This window comes from Eulemur rufifrons, chromosome 10 (genome assembly GCF_041146395.1).
Source record: "Eulemur rufifrons isolate Redbay chromosome 10, OSU_ERuf_1, whole genome shotgun sequence".
NCBI classification, from domain to species: domain Eukaryota; kingdom Metazoa; phylum Chordata; class Mammalia; order Primates; family Lemuridae; genus Eulemur; species Eulemur rufifrons.
Window position 1 is genome coordinate 32,605,359 of NC_090992.1, and position 12,579 is coordinate 32,617,937.

General features: G+C 46.1%; 1 protein-coding gene across 2 annotated transcripts in view; it reads left to right on the forward strand.

Moving 5' to 3' along the window:
- HTR4 (5-hydroxytryptamine receptor 4) overlaps positions 1 to 10,654 on the forward strand; it is a 127,425-nt gene extending 116,771 nt beyond the window's left edge. The window contains exons 6-7 of one of the 2 annotated variants that reach the window (XM_069484387.1): positions 1,022 to 1,097; positions 10,420 to 10,654. In XM_069484387.1, the coding sequence (XP_069340488.1) occupies positions 1,022 to 1,082 (61 nt within the window). In that variant the 3' untranslated portion in view covers positions 1,083 to 1,097; positions 10,420 to 10,654. The remainder of the gene's footprint in view (positions 1 to 1,021; positions 1,098 to 10,419) is intronic. The other variant, XM_069484386.1, reaches the window with a different exon arrangement.
- The last annotated feature ends 1,925 nt before the right edge of the window (positions 10,655 to 12,579 follow it).

The window sequence follows — 12,579 nt, forward strand, 5'->3', positions numbered from 1 at the left end:
GGTGTTCTTATGGCCCTTAGAGAGCTTGTTAGCTCAGGATACCCGGGCATGCCATCAGGCTAAGAAAATACTAGAGAGAGTCTGTCGAAGGAAGAAAAAATTGGAGGTTCAAATCACCATTTAATCATGTAATTAACTTAAAGTTTGATTAAAATAATATTAGCTAATATTTATGAGCGCTATGCCAGCTACGATGCGTATATGATAAACTGCCTTATTGCATTGACTATTCACCATAACTCACTGATGGAGAAACTGTTTTTATCCCCATGTTGTAGATATGGAAATTGAGCCATAGAGAGGTCTGAGGTTGCAAAGCTACTTAGTAATGGAGCTAAGGTTAGAATTCTGGATATTTGACTCTTAACCACCACTGCTCAATTAATGGTCAGTGAAATACCTCACTGTGCTGGATGAACAAGTCATGGCTCTGTTCCCCAAGAGGTTTGTAATTTATCTAGAAACGTGCTATTTCAATACATGTACAGTTGCATGCAGCAAGCCACAGCAAGGGCTGACGTAGGCATCTTACATTGTCAAATGAATTTTAGAAGCAGAAAGTGCCTCTTGTTTAAAAGAGAGAAGGGGAATATCATAGTGAGCGAGTCAGAGATGGCTGTTTGGAGGCAGTGGCCGTATATATTGAATTATATTTTCAAAGATTCTTCCTGTGATAGACATATCATAGGAGATTAGCTAAAGAAGAGGGAAGAGGAGATTGTGTTTCATTACTTGGTGAATTAAGGTAGTACAAGCTCTGTGAGTATCCCAAGTTGTGGTGAGACTCAGATGAGATGCTAACTGTAAATGTGATTTACAGACATACAGTGCAGCATAAACCATGTTGTGCAATAATTATGCCCCACTCCGTATCCCTGCCTGAATGCGCTTTAAGGAAAATTGGCATGCTCATTTGGGCTAAAATCACTTGTGCACTGACTTCTGTGTTTTCTCTCTTTTTTCTTTACCACCTTCTGCTTGGCTCTCCCTCATCTGTGGCTGTTTTCTGTGTCAACTAAAGTGGCTGTTCCTCTATCTCCAGCTTCCTCCTGCTCTTCTGCAATAGACCAGTTCCTGTCTAACTGTGACCGTGCTCTGTAAGTCTGTCACCGTCTGTTGTGAGTCTGTCTGTGTCTATTTATTTCTTCCTACAAAACATCCTTAGTTTCTGTTTAGTCTTCTGTCCTCACTGGACAAGGCTGAGGGTGCACTGTCATTGGCACAGACCCGCCACGCCCTATATTCCTTCTAAAGCTTGACTGCTGTTGACCTGAAGGCAAACAATTAATATGGCTTGGGAGGTTTATTTTATTCTCTATTTTTTAATTTTTTAATGATGTGTTTGGCTTCTTCCCTTCTGGGAGCACAGCCTTCCCAAGATTCATGGCAGAAGGACGCTGTGATGGAGCTGAAATCACCCCGTAGAATGACAATTGTGGTCCTCAGAGGTTCTCACGTCTGAATCATCCCCAGTGCCCCAACTCTTTCTTAATCTCCTTGGATGTAAATGGTGGACTCTGTACTTCTTAAACAAATGATTGTGATTAAATCCTAAATCATGGTGGTTTTTTTTTTTTAGTTTTTTTTTTAAGACTTCCTTTTTTTTTTTTTTTTTTTGAGACAGAGTCTCGCTTTGTTGCCCGGGCTAGAGTGAGTGCCGTGGCGTCAGCCTAGCTCACAGCAACCTCAAACTCCTGGGCTTAAGCAATCCTACCACCTCAGCCTCCCAAGTAGCTGGGAGTACAGGCATGCACCACCATGCCCGGCTAATTTTTTGTATATATATGTTTTAGTTGGCCAGATAATTTCTTTCTATTTTTAGTAGAGACGAGGTCTCGCTCTTGCTCAGGCTGGTCTCGAACTCCTGACCTTGAGCGATCCACCCGCCTCGGCCTCCCAGAGTGCTAGGATTACAGGCGTGAGTCACCGCGCCCGGCCCAACTTCCCTTTTTTTTTAAAACTTCCCCTCATGCCAACATTTTATGTTATCGTGGTACATTTAGCAAAACTAGAACATTAACATTGGTCCAATACTATTAACTGAGCTGTGGACTTTATTTGAATTTTCCCAGTATCAAATCAGTTTTTGAATAACTTTACTCAATGTTGTCATTTTGAATTTTTATTAATAAGTTATCCCGTGCTACAGTAATGACCTTGAAAGATGTTGGAAATATTTTTTCTCAGCTAAGTGTCCCCGGTTGGTTTTTCTTTGTTGATTTTTGTTGACTTTCTTAGTTTCTTTTCTCTTTGCCACGTATCAGCTATCGTTGTTTCCTGCAATCAGCTCATTGACTACTGGTATTATATACTTCCCTTGCCCTTCTCCGCTCTGCTGTGTGTTGGGGAAGAACCAAACTTTCTAGAGTTGTATGAAAACTGAGCTTAAATGTGCTATGAGAGAAAAACTGGGGAAGACTACAAGAAAAGTCCACACCTTTGCGATAACTACTCTGATGACTCAGAGCCTTTAAAAAAACTAAGTTCAGGTTTCTGGATAGTGGAAGTCACTGGATAACTGACTTTTGGATAAATGATGTGTTGCTAGTTAAAGATTCATGGAAACACCCACATATATACACCTTCTGGCAGCTCATTTGCTTTAGATGCGTCAGGCTTTACTGAATTAATGGCCTACAATAAAAAAGTCACACTTCTACACTCTGTTGTTTCCTTCTCCCACCATACACACTCTTTCTTTGACTCCTTGAGACCTTCCATCTGAGGATGAAAAAGAGGAAACATCCGTTTTTCATCCTCAGACTCCCCAGCTTCTCTGCCAGGTGTTTCCATGGGAATGAACCCAGTCCATCATGCGAGTTTTAGTGCTAGGAAGGCCTCTCCAGTCTCTTCATAAACAGAACAAAATCTAGAAATGTCCATATCAGAGCTGTTTCTGAAATGGGGGTGTATGGAGGAGACTGTGCCTCCCCCCACACTCACCCTAGAAGATATGGTATTGAGCATAGAAGAATGGAAAGAAGCATGGTGAATGCAGAGATCATCTGAGTGGTACAACACAGTTTTACTGTGGGAGAGGAGTTGCCAACATTTTTTGTGATCAGTTCAAAGGCCAGGCAATGTTAGGGGTGTATTGTTTCATTCATTATCTATTCAACAATATTTCTATAGATTCTATGATCTTCACCACACTCTGTGAGGTGTTGTGAGCTATAAATCAAGTATTAAAAAGAAATAACATTGGGAAATACTAATAACAGGAAGGGGTCTGGATGTTAGCATGCCTGGGTTGGAAACTTGGCTCTGCCAATCAATAGCTGAGTGATCTCTGGCAAGTATTAACCTCCATGACTCTCAGTTTCCTCATCTGTGAAATGGAGACATATAAAATAATAGTGCTGGCATCATAGTCATTATAAATATTAAAGGCAATATTTAAAAAACAGTGCAAGGTCTGGTGGAGGATTGAACAATTGTTACCTCTTATAATATGCCAAAATATGGATTCTGCTTTTCAGGAGTACCAGGAAGCCAGACACATACCCAACAGGACAGCTAACAGTAGCAGATAAATTTTGTGTTCTCACAGACAATAAATGCTGATGGATAGTGTAGAAAGTCTTCTGGAAGGAGGTGGGAATTGGACTGGGTCTTAAAGGGTGAATAAGATTTTGATGTGGTAGAATGTGGGAAGTTAGTGTAGACCTGAAAGTCAGGGGGTCATATATAGTGTATAACTTAGAACGCTTCAGTTGACAAGTCCTACAATGTCTAACTAAAATTAATTTAAACAATAATGTCATTTATCAATTTATAAGTCAAGAAAGTCCAGAGTTTGTTAGTTTCAGAGTTGGTTAATTTAGTGATTAGAGAACACTGTAGAAGACTCAGATCCTTTTTATCTTTCTACTCTGCCATTCTCAGCCTGATAACTGATCCTCTCATGGTCACAAAATGGCTACCAAAGCTCCAAACATTGCATCTTCCTAACATAACCACAACCAAATGCTAGAGGAGAAGGCAAACTCTTCTTGTACTAGTCTTTTATTCAGGAGGAAATAATTTTTCAGGAGATTCACCTAGGAGACCCTTCATTCCCATTGGAGAGGAGAGGATCACAGGGCAAACCCTTAGCTACAATACATCTCACACTTTTATCTTTACTAATAGGCAGTCTCTGCCTGAAAGAGAGAAGAAAGTGTGGGTGTATGTGTTCAAGTATGTAATTCACAGTGTCTGTCATAAGTTGTAAGAGCTTTCTGAAGAAAAACGAAGGGGAAATTTATTGGAAAGATACTGGAATATCTCAAGGATTCCCAAAGCCAGAAGTTTACTAGTCTTAACTAGTATTAAAAGAAGGAATAGGGGTGTTCCCAGGGACTACCATTCACCTTTCCATTCCTCTGAGGCCATGCAGTCTCTTGCCTGCTCTTCCATGCTCATCCAATTTTTGTCTGTCTAGACCACCTTTCTCCACTTCTATGAGATAAAGAGCCCAAACTGACTCCCCTGGGCCCTACCCATTCTCCATCTAAGCACTAACAGACCCTGATTGTGTCTCCAAATCTCCAGTTACGTATTTCCTGAAGACAGAAGCACAATGGTCTAACTCGGGCCTCTCCTCTCTGGCCGGACATTGCTATGACGGGGAGGTCGAGCTTCCTGCACGAGGAGGACTAGAAAACGGGCACCAGATGTGCCCCACAGTGAGGAAACGTGTTTAGGGAATCCAAGTCCTTGAGGACTGCAGGGAGGATGGGGTAGCCCAGGAGAGGAGCACCCGTAAAGGAAACATTCCCTGTTTTATAATAGCTATAAATGTCTGTATAAAAATGCACAGCTGGCCAGGCATGGTGGCTCACGCCTGTAATCCTAGCACTTGGGAGGCCGGGGCCAGCGGATCGTTTGAGCTCAGGAGTTCGAGACCAGCCTGAGCAAGAGTGAGACCCTGTCTCTACTAAACATAGAAAGAAATTATATGGACAACTAAAAATATATAGAAAAAATTAGCCGGGCATGGTGGTGCATGCCTGTAGTCCCAGCTACTCGGGAGGCTGAGGCAGGAGGATCGCTTGAGCCCAGGAGTTTGAGGTTGCTGTGAGCTAGGCTGATGCCACGGCACTCTAGCCTGGGCAACAGAGTGAGACTCTGTCTCCAAAAAAAAAAAAAAAAAAAATGCACAGCTGCATGATAAAATAAGGTGTGGGTTTGGGTCTTTATTCCACTGATAACCAATGATTGGACCTGAGGCCGGGATCCCTTAATACCCTTTTTCTAGTGAAAAAGATGAGCTAGTCCAGAATGGAGCTACCAGGAAGCTGAGGAAGAAGAGAAACCCTCTATGAGGAATACTGAGGAATTGGGGGTGCTTCCCCTGGAGAAGAGGAGGGTTGGGGTGGCTGGGGGCCCCATTGTTAATGGCATTAGCACCCACTGTCTTGCCCAGGCTGGAAACTCAGACTTACCTTGGACACTTCTCAGTCATCCCCCCGTGGAGTCGGTGATGGTGTCCAGCCCATCAACCTGGACAAAGTCCCCCTCTCTTCTCCCACCCACGATGCTGCTCTTGCTCATGACCTTGTCTTTTCCCTCCACGCTGGTCTCAGTGTCTCGACTGTCCCCTTCTCCTCAGTGCAGCCACCGCTCTGTCACCTAAGGATTTATCCCAACCTCCCGAGCCTAGCCATTGAGCCCTGAATAATATTGCTGCCACCTCCTTTAAGCCTCATGTCCCAGCACTCCCAGCCTCGCCATGTAGGATGTGCCCTAGAACACTCACCACTCTTCCAAGCAAGCACGCCATCCGTGCTCTTCCTGCCTCCGTGCCACTGCCGCGCCCGGGCCTGGGATGCCCTCGCTGGCCCTCCGTCCAGCGCGTCAGCAGGTCCTGCCAGCGTTCCCTTCCTGATACATCCTGAATCCAGCCACTTCTCAACACCTCCAGCACTGGCATCCCACATCGTGAGCCACCGACATCTCTGGACACCTGTGGTAGGCAAAATAGTGGCCGCCCCCAGAGAGGTCCACATCCTAACTCCCAGAACGTCTGAATATGTCAACTTACGTGGCAGAAGGGACTTTGTAGATGCGATGGAGCTAAGCATCTTGAGATGGGTCGATGGTCGTGGATTATCTGTGTGGGCTCTCCGTAATCACAGGGGCCCTTGTAAGAGGGACCAAGAAGATCGGGGCAGATGTGGGGTTGGAAGCAGAGGTTGGCGCAGTGGGGCCATAGGTTGAGGAATATGGGCAGCCTCCAAAAGCTGGAAAAGGCAAGGAACGGCTTCTCCCCAGAGCCTCCAGGAAGAGGGCACCTTTGCCAACACTTTGATCTTAGCCCTGGAAGACCCACTCTGCACTTCTAAGCTCCAGAAACGTCAGATAATAAATTTGTGCTGCTTTAAGCTACTAAGTTTGCAGTAGTTCGTTACAGCCACAACAGGAGGATAATTCACCCCTAATTTCCCTCCAGGCTCCCATTCCAGCCTCATTCCAGTCCATTCTACACACCACGGCCAGGATATTCCCATAAAACGTAACGTCCTCGTGGACTCGCTCTGCTCACAGCCTCGGCCGGTTCTCACCGCGCATGGGCCACAGTGGTCCTCGGCGTGGCCTCTGCGGACTCTGCCCCCTCCTCTTAGACACACGCCCACCCCCAGGACTGCAGGCCTTTGCTGTCCGCTTGGCCTGGTGAACTCCTACCTTTCTTTCAGTTCTCATCTCCTGTCACTTACTCAGTCACACAACCCTGCCACGCTAACCGAGGCCACTGCCCTCCCTGACCAGCTCGCATAGCATCACCGACTACCTCTCCCTCTTAACATCTCTTAGGGCTGTGATTTCACATCTGACCGTGGAGTCCTCTCACTGCACCGCCGGCTCCATGGGGACAGGGACAGTGTCTCCACTGTGGTGTCTCCAAGACATGGTACCATGCCTGGACTGTGGTAACCACTCAGAATATGTTTTTAAGTATGTAAGTGGCTGGATGAATAAATGCTTAGGATTTATATTCCTGGAGAAAACACCCACTGTAAAATATTCATTTCCAGGTGATAGAGCTCCAGCTTTCATGAAACTCTGCCTTAGGGTTGAATCTCTAAACTTTATATTTTAATAATTAAAACATCTTGCAAGCCCCCCCTCCCCAAACGCCCCTCCACCCAGTGTGAGTGAGCACCGGCTTGCAGGGGAGGGCAGTGTGATGTGTAATAGTCTAATCATTTCCTGATAATACCAGGCTGGGCAGGCAGAGGGGCTATTATTATGCCGCTAATTACCACATCCAGGCTGCTCCAAGCATGATGCTAATTGCTCAGTGAATGAATTGTAGACTCAGGTAATTACCAAACCTAATGTGGCTCCCATCATGTTTGAGTAAATTAATAGCTTGAAGGGAGCTGCCTGCTGCATTGCTGTTGCTTGGGAAACAGCAGTGTTTCTCCACCAGGATGTGAAACTGCCCGGGTGCACCCACTCACCTGGGCTCCACTTTCCACCAGAGCAGCCGTGAGACTGCAGGTAAGCGCTTGCTCTCGCCAAACAGAACCGAAAGACATTTGCCAGTCTAACAGATGATCGTCTCTGTCTGGGGCTATTTCTTTATCTGTAAAGCCATCCTGAAGGTTTCTTTTAGCTCTGTGATCAATTATCAAGGGAACAAACATTTTTGGTCAATTACTAAGGAATGGATTTCTGTTCTGAATCAGGATGGTGAGTACTGGGTCCAAGTCTTACCTTGATCAGTAGATAACAATACTGACATTTATTGAGTGCTTGCTTTTGGGCTGGCACTATTCTAATAAGCATTTTAAGTGCAGCATCCCATTTAATGTCCCAATGACCCAGAACATTTGGAATAATTCACATGGCCAGTAAGTGGCAGGGCCAAAATTTGAACCCAGGCATTCTGCCTCCAACCCATCTGCTTTCAATAGAGCAGCCAGAGGGGGCTTGCGGGGAGGTCATTCAGACTGTGTCCATGACGCTGTGCTCAAACCCCTCACATGTAGTGGGAGCCAAAGCCTCATCGGGATCTGTGGGGCTGCCCCCACCCCACTCTGGCCCTGGCTACCTTGCTGACCTCAACTCCTTGCATTCCTCCTCAGCCCCCGACATTTTTGCTGTTCTTCAGGTGCACCAGGCAGGATCTAGCCTCAGGACCTTTGCACTTGCTGTTCCTTCTACCTGGAATGTTTCTCTCCCAGATATGCACACGCCTCCCTCTCTCACTGTGTCTCATAAGGTTTGCTCAGGAGACATAAACCATGCCAGTTACTTAAACAACATTTTAACATAAAAAGTTGTTAACTAGGCAGATAGTCATTAACTACTGAAAGAACGTTCTTGAAGCCTTGTGGAGTTAGCAACTGCAGGAAGCTCTAGGGATGAGAGAATAAAGAAAATCATCACAAAAACTTAGAAACTGAGAGCAGGGACCCCACCGAGCTGAAACTTGGACCTCTGAGAAGGCGGGGCTGACCAGATGGAGCTGTCCCTCTGAGGGGCTGCCACAAGGCGGCTCTGCAAGAGTTGGGAAGACTGTAAACTGGCCCTGGCTGCTGCTCCAGGAAGGCACCGCCTCTGCTGGGGTGAAGAAGTGTTCAGGGGCGACGCTTGCAGGAACCACAGCAGACAGGAAGCTCTCAGGAGTGAGCACCCCTCCTTCCTCCAGCTTCCAGGCCCCCTGCAACACCCGCTGTCTGAGGAACCTGACGAGGAGCCAGCCAACAAAGCAGACATTGGTTTGCAGAATGGCAAAGCCAAGTGTACAAGGGTGGCTTTGAGGCTGAGAGCCTATGACTCAATAGCAGGACACTAGCTTGCCTAAGATCTCACACAGCTCACTGGGACCTTTCCCGGCCACCCTAGTTAATTGCTTGTCATCTGGCTGTTTCTGTCTGCTTCCTCATTTTATTCTACTCCTCAGCACTGGTCTAGCCAGGTGGCAGTAACAGATGCTTTTGGTCCTTCACGTTACCTCCTCTCTGTTCACCTCTATCTGCGTGGTGGCCACGCTAGATGGTTCTGTGAGAGCTTAGACTCGTGCGCTTCCCTGTGTCTATGTTCCTCAGTTAACGCCTGCTTCTAGCCAGCTAAGAGGGCTACTTATTCCAGATTAGGGTTTCTTGATCTTGGCACTGTTGACATTTTGGGCCAGAAAATTTCTTGTTGCGGGGGGCTGTGCTACCTGTCATGTAATACGTAGCAACATCCCTGGTCTCCACCCACCAGGTACCAGTAGCATCGCCCCCTCGGTGATAACCAGCAAAGTCTCCACAATGGCCCTTGGGGGTTGAAATGCTCCCTGCTGAGAACCTCTCTTCTAGACTTGCTCCTGGCCCATACGCGGGCTGTGTGAGAACCAGTTAAGCACGTGGGTGTTGGTCTCGGGCAGAGTGGGTTTGATTGGATGTATTTTCACATATGACCTATATTTTCTTGGGCAAATCACTAAATGTGCCTAGGCATCATTGTGCTCAACTGCAAAATGAAAACAATACTGTCCTGTGGGGCTATTGTGGAGATTAAGTAAGGTAATTCTTGAAGAAGTTGTAGTAGAGACCAACCCCAATCAACACAAATTGGCAGTGAATTATTGTAATTCAAAGTAAAGCATCAATGTAAGTCAGGAGAAGCCACCAACTGGTTATTTTTGTCAACATATGATGCCACATAGCTGACTGGTGTGTCTTTGTCTCTCTGAATGGGCTTGACACTGGCCTCAGAGGTGTGAGTGGCGATCATGCTTCTAAAATCTGCAGATGTTTTATAGGAGTCACCACCCATGTGCGTCTGGGTAAGCGATGATGAGATGTGCCTGCCACTGAGATGCATTTAAAGGCAATTAACATACTGAGTGCAACTGTGTGACACTGCAGAATCATAATAAACACTTGTCAAGTACCAAATTGCACTGAGATGCTTGGAGTCAACTTGCTGTTTGATTCATCTAATTCATTTGCTGTTCTAAATGACACCAAAACGAATCAAAGTAACAAACATAGTTACATTGTATTTCAGGCCCTGAGTGGTTTTTTTCGTCTCAGTCAGCTTGTAGACATTGCTGAACACAAAACTAGCCCTGGTAGAGGAAACCTAGTGTGCTCACGTACAGCTTGAGGTGGATATAGGGTTCATTCCGATGAGTGACACAAGAGAACCAGGCTTTGTTGGGAGGAAAGAAATCGGGGTTCCAGTCCCAGCTCTGCTACTCACTCCCTGTGTAATCCTAGACCTATTCTGGGACTCAGTTTCCCCACTTTTAACACGAGCAGTCTGCCTACAGCTCATTTGGGCTTCCCTCTCTGTAAAGTTCCTCCCCCTCCCCACCCGCACATCACCATGTCCTCAGAAGCAGGCAGAGAAAGGGAGTCGGGCAGGAAGGGAGAGCTCTCCTTGGTGCCTTTGAAGCACGCCTGTTGAATTCTCACGCCTTCTTTCCTTCCTCCCTAGGTACACAGTTCTGCACAGAGGACACCACCAGGAACTGGAGAAACTGCCCATACACAATGATCCAGAATCCCTGGAATCATGCTTCTGACTGAGGACGTGGCTCACAACTCAGCCGTTCATTCCCACTCATGTTCACGTGATCGGGACACCCTGGCATCACTCCTGATCTCATCACCACCAGGGAGGCACCAGGCACTGGGGGCTGAGGGCCCAGGAAGGTACATGGAGGACAGTGCGGGGCAGGACCTGAGGCCAGAGCATCGAGGATCTCAGAGCTGTGAAGGGACTTCAGGCATCTTCAGATTCAGCCTCCTCTACAAAGCAGGAGTAGCATCTGCCATTGCATCCCCGAAAGTTGGTCAGTCTCTGCTTGCATACCTCCAGGGATGGGAGCTCACTACCTCCTAATCCAGTCCCTTCTATTGTAGGGAAGCTTTAATTATATGAAGATTCTTTCCTTGGTTAGAACACAAATCTGTCCCGCTGCAGCTTCTGTGTGAGGCCGTGCCATTACCCCCACCTCCCCGCAGGGCCCTTAGATGCTGAAGACAATGACCTGCCACTCACACCTGTCAGTCTTCTCTCTAAACTGAACATCTCCTGTTTCCTCCTCATTTTGTCCATCTCTTGGATGTGCTTTGGTGTTTGAATTAATCAGGGCTATTTTAATAAATTTAGGTTCATATCAACGCCAAGATACTAAAGTTTTGACAAGTGAAGCCTTAAAATTTTAGTTTTATGGCCATGAGCATTTTTCTTTTCTTTTTTCCTTGGGGATAGATTTCGCAGATTCCGCTTAGGTTTTGGTTTCAGATCCATTTCAAAAAGGCATCTTTATAGCTGGTCCAGTGCGTGTGTGTGTGTGTGTGTGTGTGTGTATTTAAAGTTGCCATTTTCTCACTGGCATACTGGTGATGAGATCATTTGGAATAAATCTTGATTGACTTCCCTTCTGTGACAGTGGGAAAAGGATCTTACCCTTTTCCCGAGAGTGTTGCTGGAGAATGGTCTTACAACCCAGAGTTTGGGAGGGCAACTGATTGTCCTACCCTTTTCAGCATCTATCTCATCCCCTCAGACCTTCTGAGAAAATGCTTCCCTTTCAGTATCAGTGCTGTTACCATCTGACTTCACCTTGGGGTAAATTATCTCCCCAGGTTGAAACTCCAAGGGCAGACTTTTTCAGCTGTCTGTCTTGTGGCTGCTGATACAACCCTATTGAAAGGATCTATTGCTGGCTCTTGCAGTGAAACAAGTGAACAGGGCATGTGGGTGGAGCTGGTGTGCAGATGGAACACACGTTGCAAGAAAAAGATATGCCAGGAGTTTAAACCTCACAAGTTCTTCTTGCCCTTCTACTTGCTCTGTTGGTCCTTCTTCCTAAGTGATATCAGATGCCACAATTGCCTCTTAAACCCCTATTTCATCCATGAAGGCAGAATGCATTAACCTTCCTTCTGCTCTCTGTTCCCAGATATGGTGAGAAGGGATGGTCACACCTTGCAGAGAACTAGAATGACCAACCATCTGGTTTTAGCACTGATGTCCCCCACAGTCTGGGGCAAACTAAAGATAGTTGGTCACCACGCTGATGGGACCTCCCTGTGTTAGGATTAATACCCCTCCTCAGAGATGTTTCCCTGTCTTCATTTTTTCATGGAAAAGGCAGAGATTTGTGAATATGGAGGCCCAGAGTTCTCCTGTCTGCATATGATCTCTCTTCTCCTCCAAACACAAAGCACTTCTTAGGGGAGGACTAAGAGATAATAAGAGCCAGATTACAATGAGGAGAAATATGTTTAGTGCGTGGAGGCAGTTGGTAAACGTCTTTAATGCCCTTGATATTGATAGGATCTACTAGTTGATACATACATGCATACATACAGACATAAATACAGTAGGATTTCTTCCCTATGAAATGCTTCTCTCCCCAGGAGCTTAGTAAGCATATCTGCTTATATAAAATATTATGTCTCAGTGGCAGGTCTTCCATATTAAATGGCAACTTGGATTCAGTAGGGATGCAAAGATTACAACATAGGTGAGAAAATGAGATCATACCATATCGCAGGACTCTTCCTGATTCTTGGGACATGCTTGTGTGAGCCAGCGCATGATTGCTATCTGTAGAGGTCACAGGCACCGTGGGGGAGGGAAAAG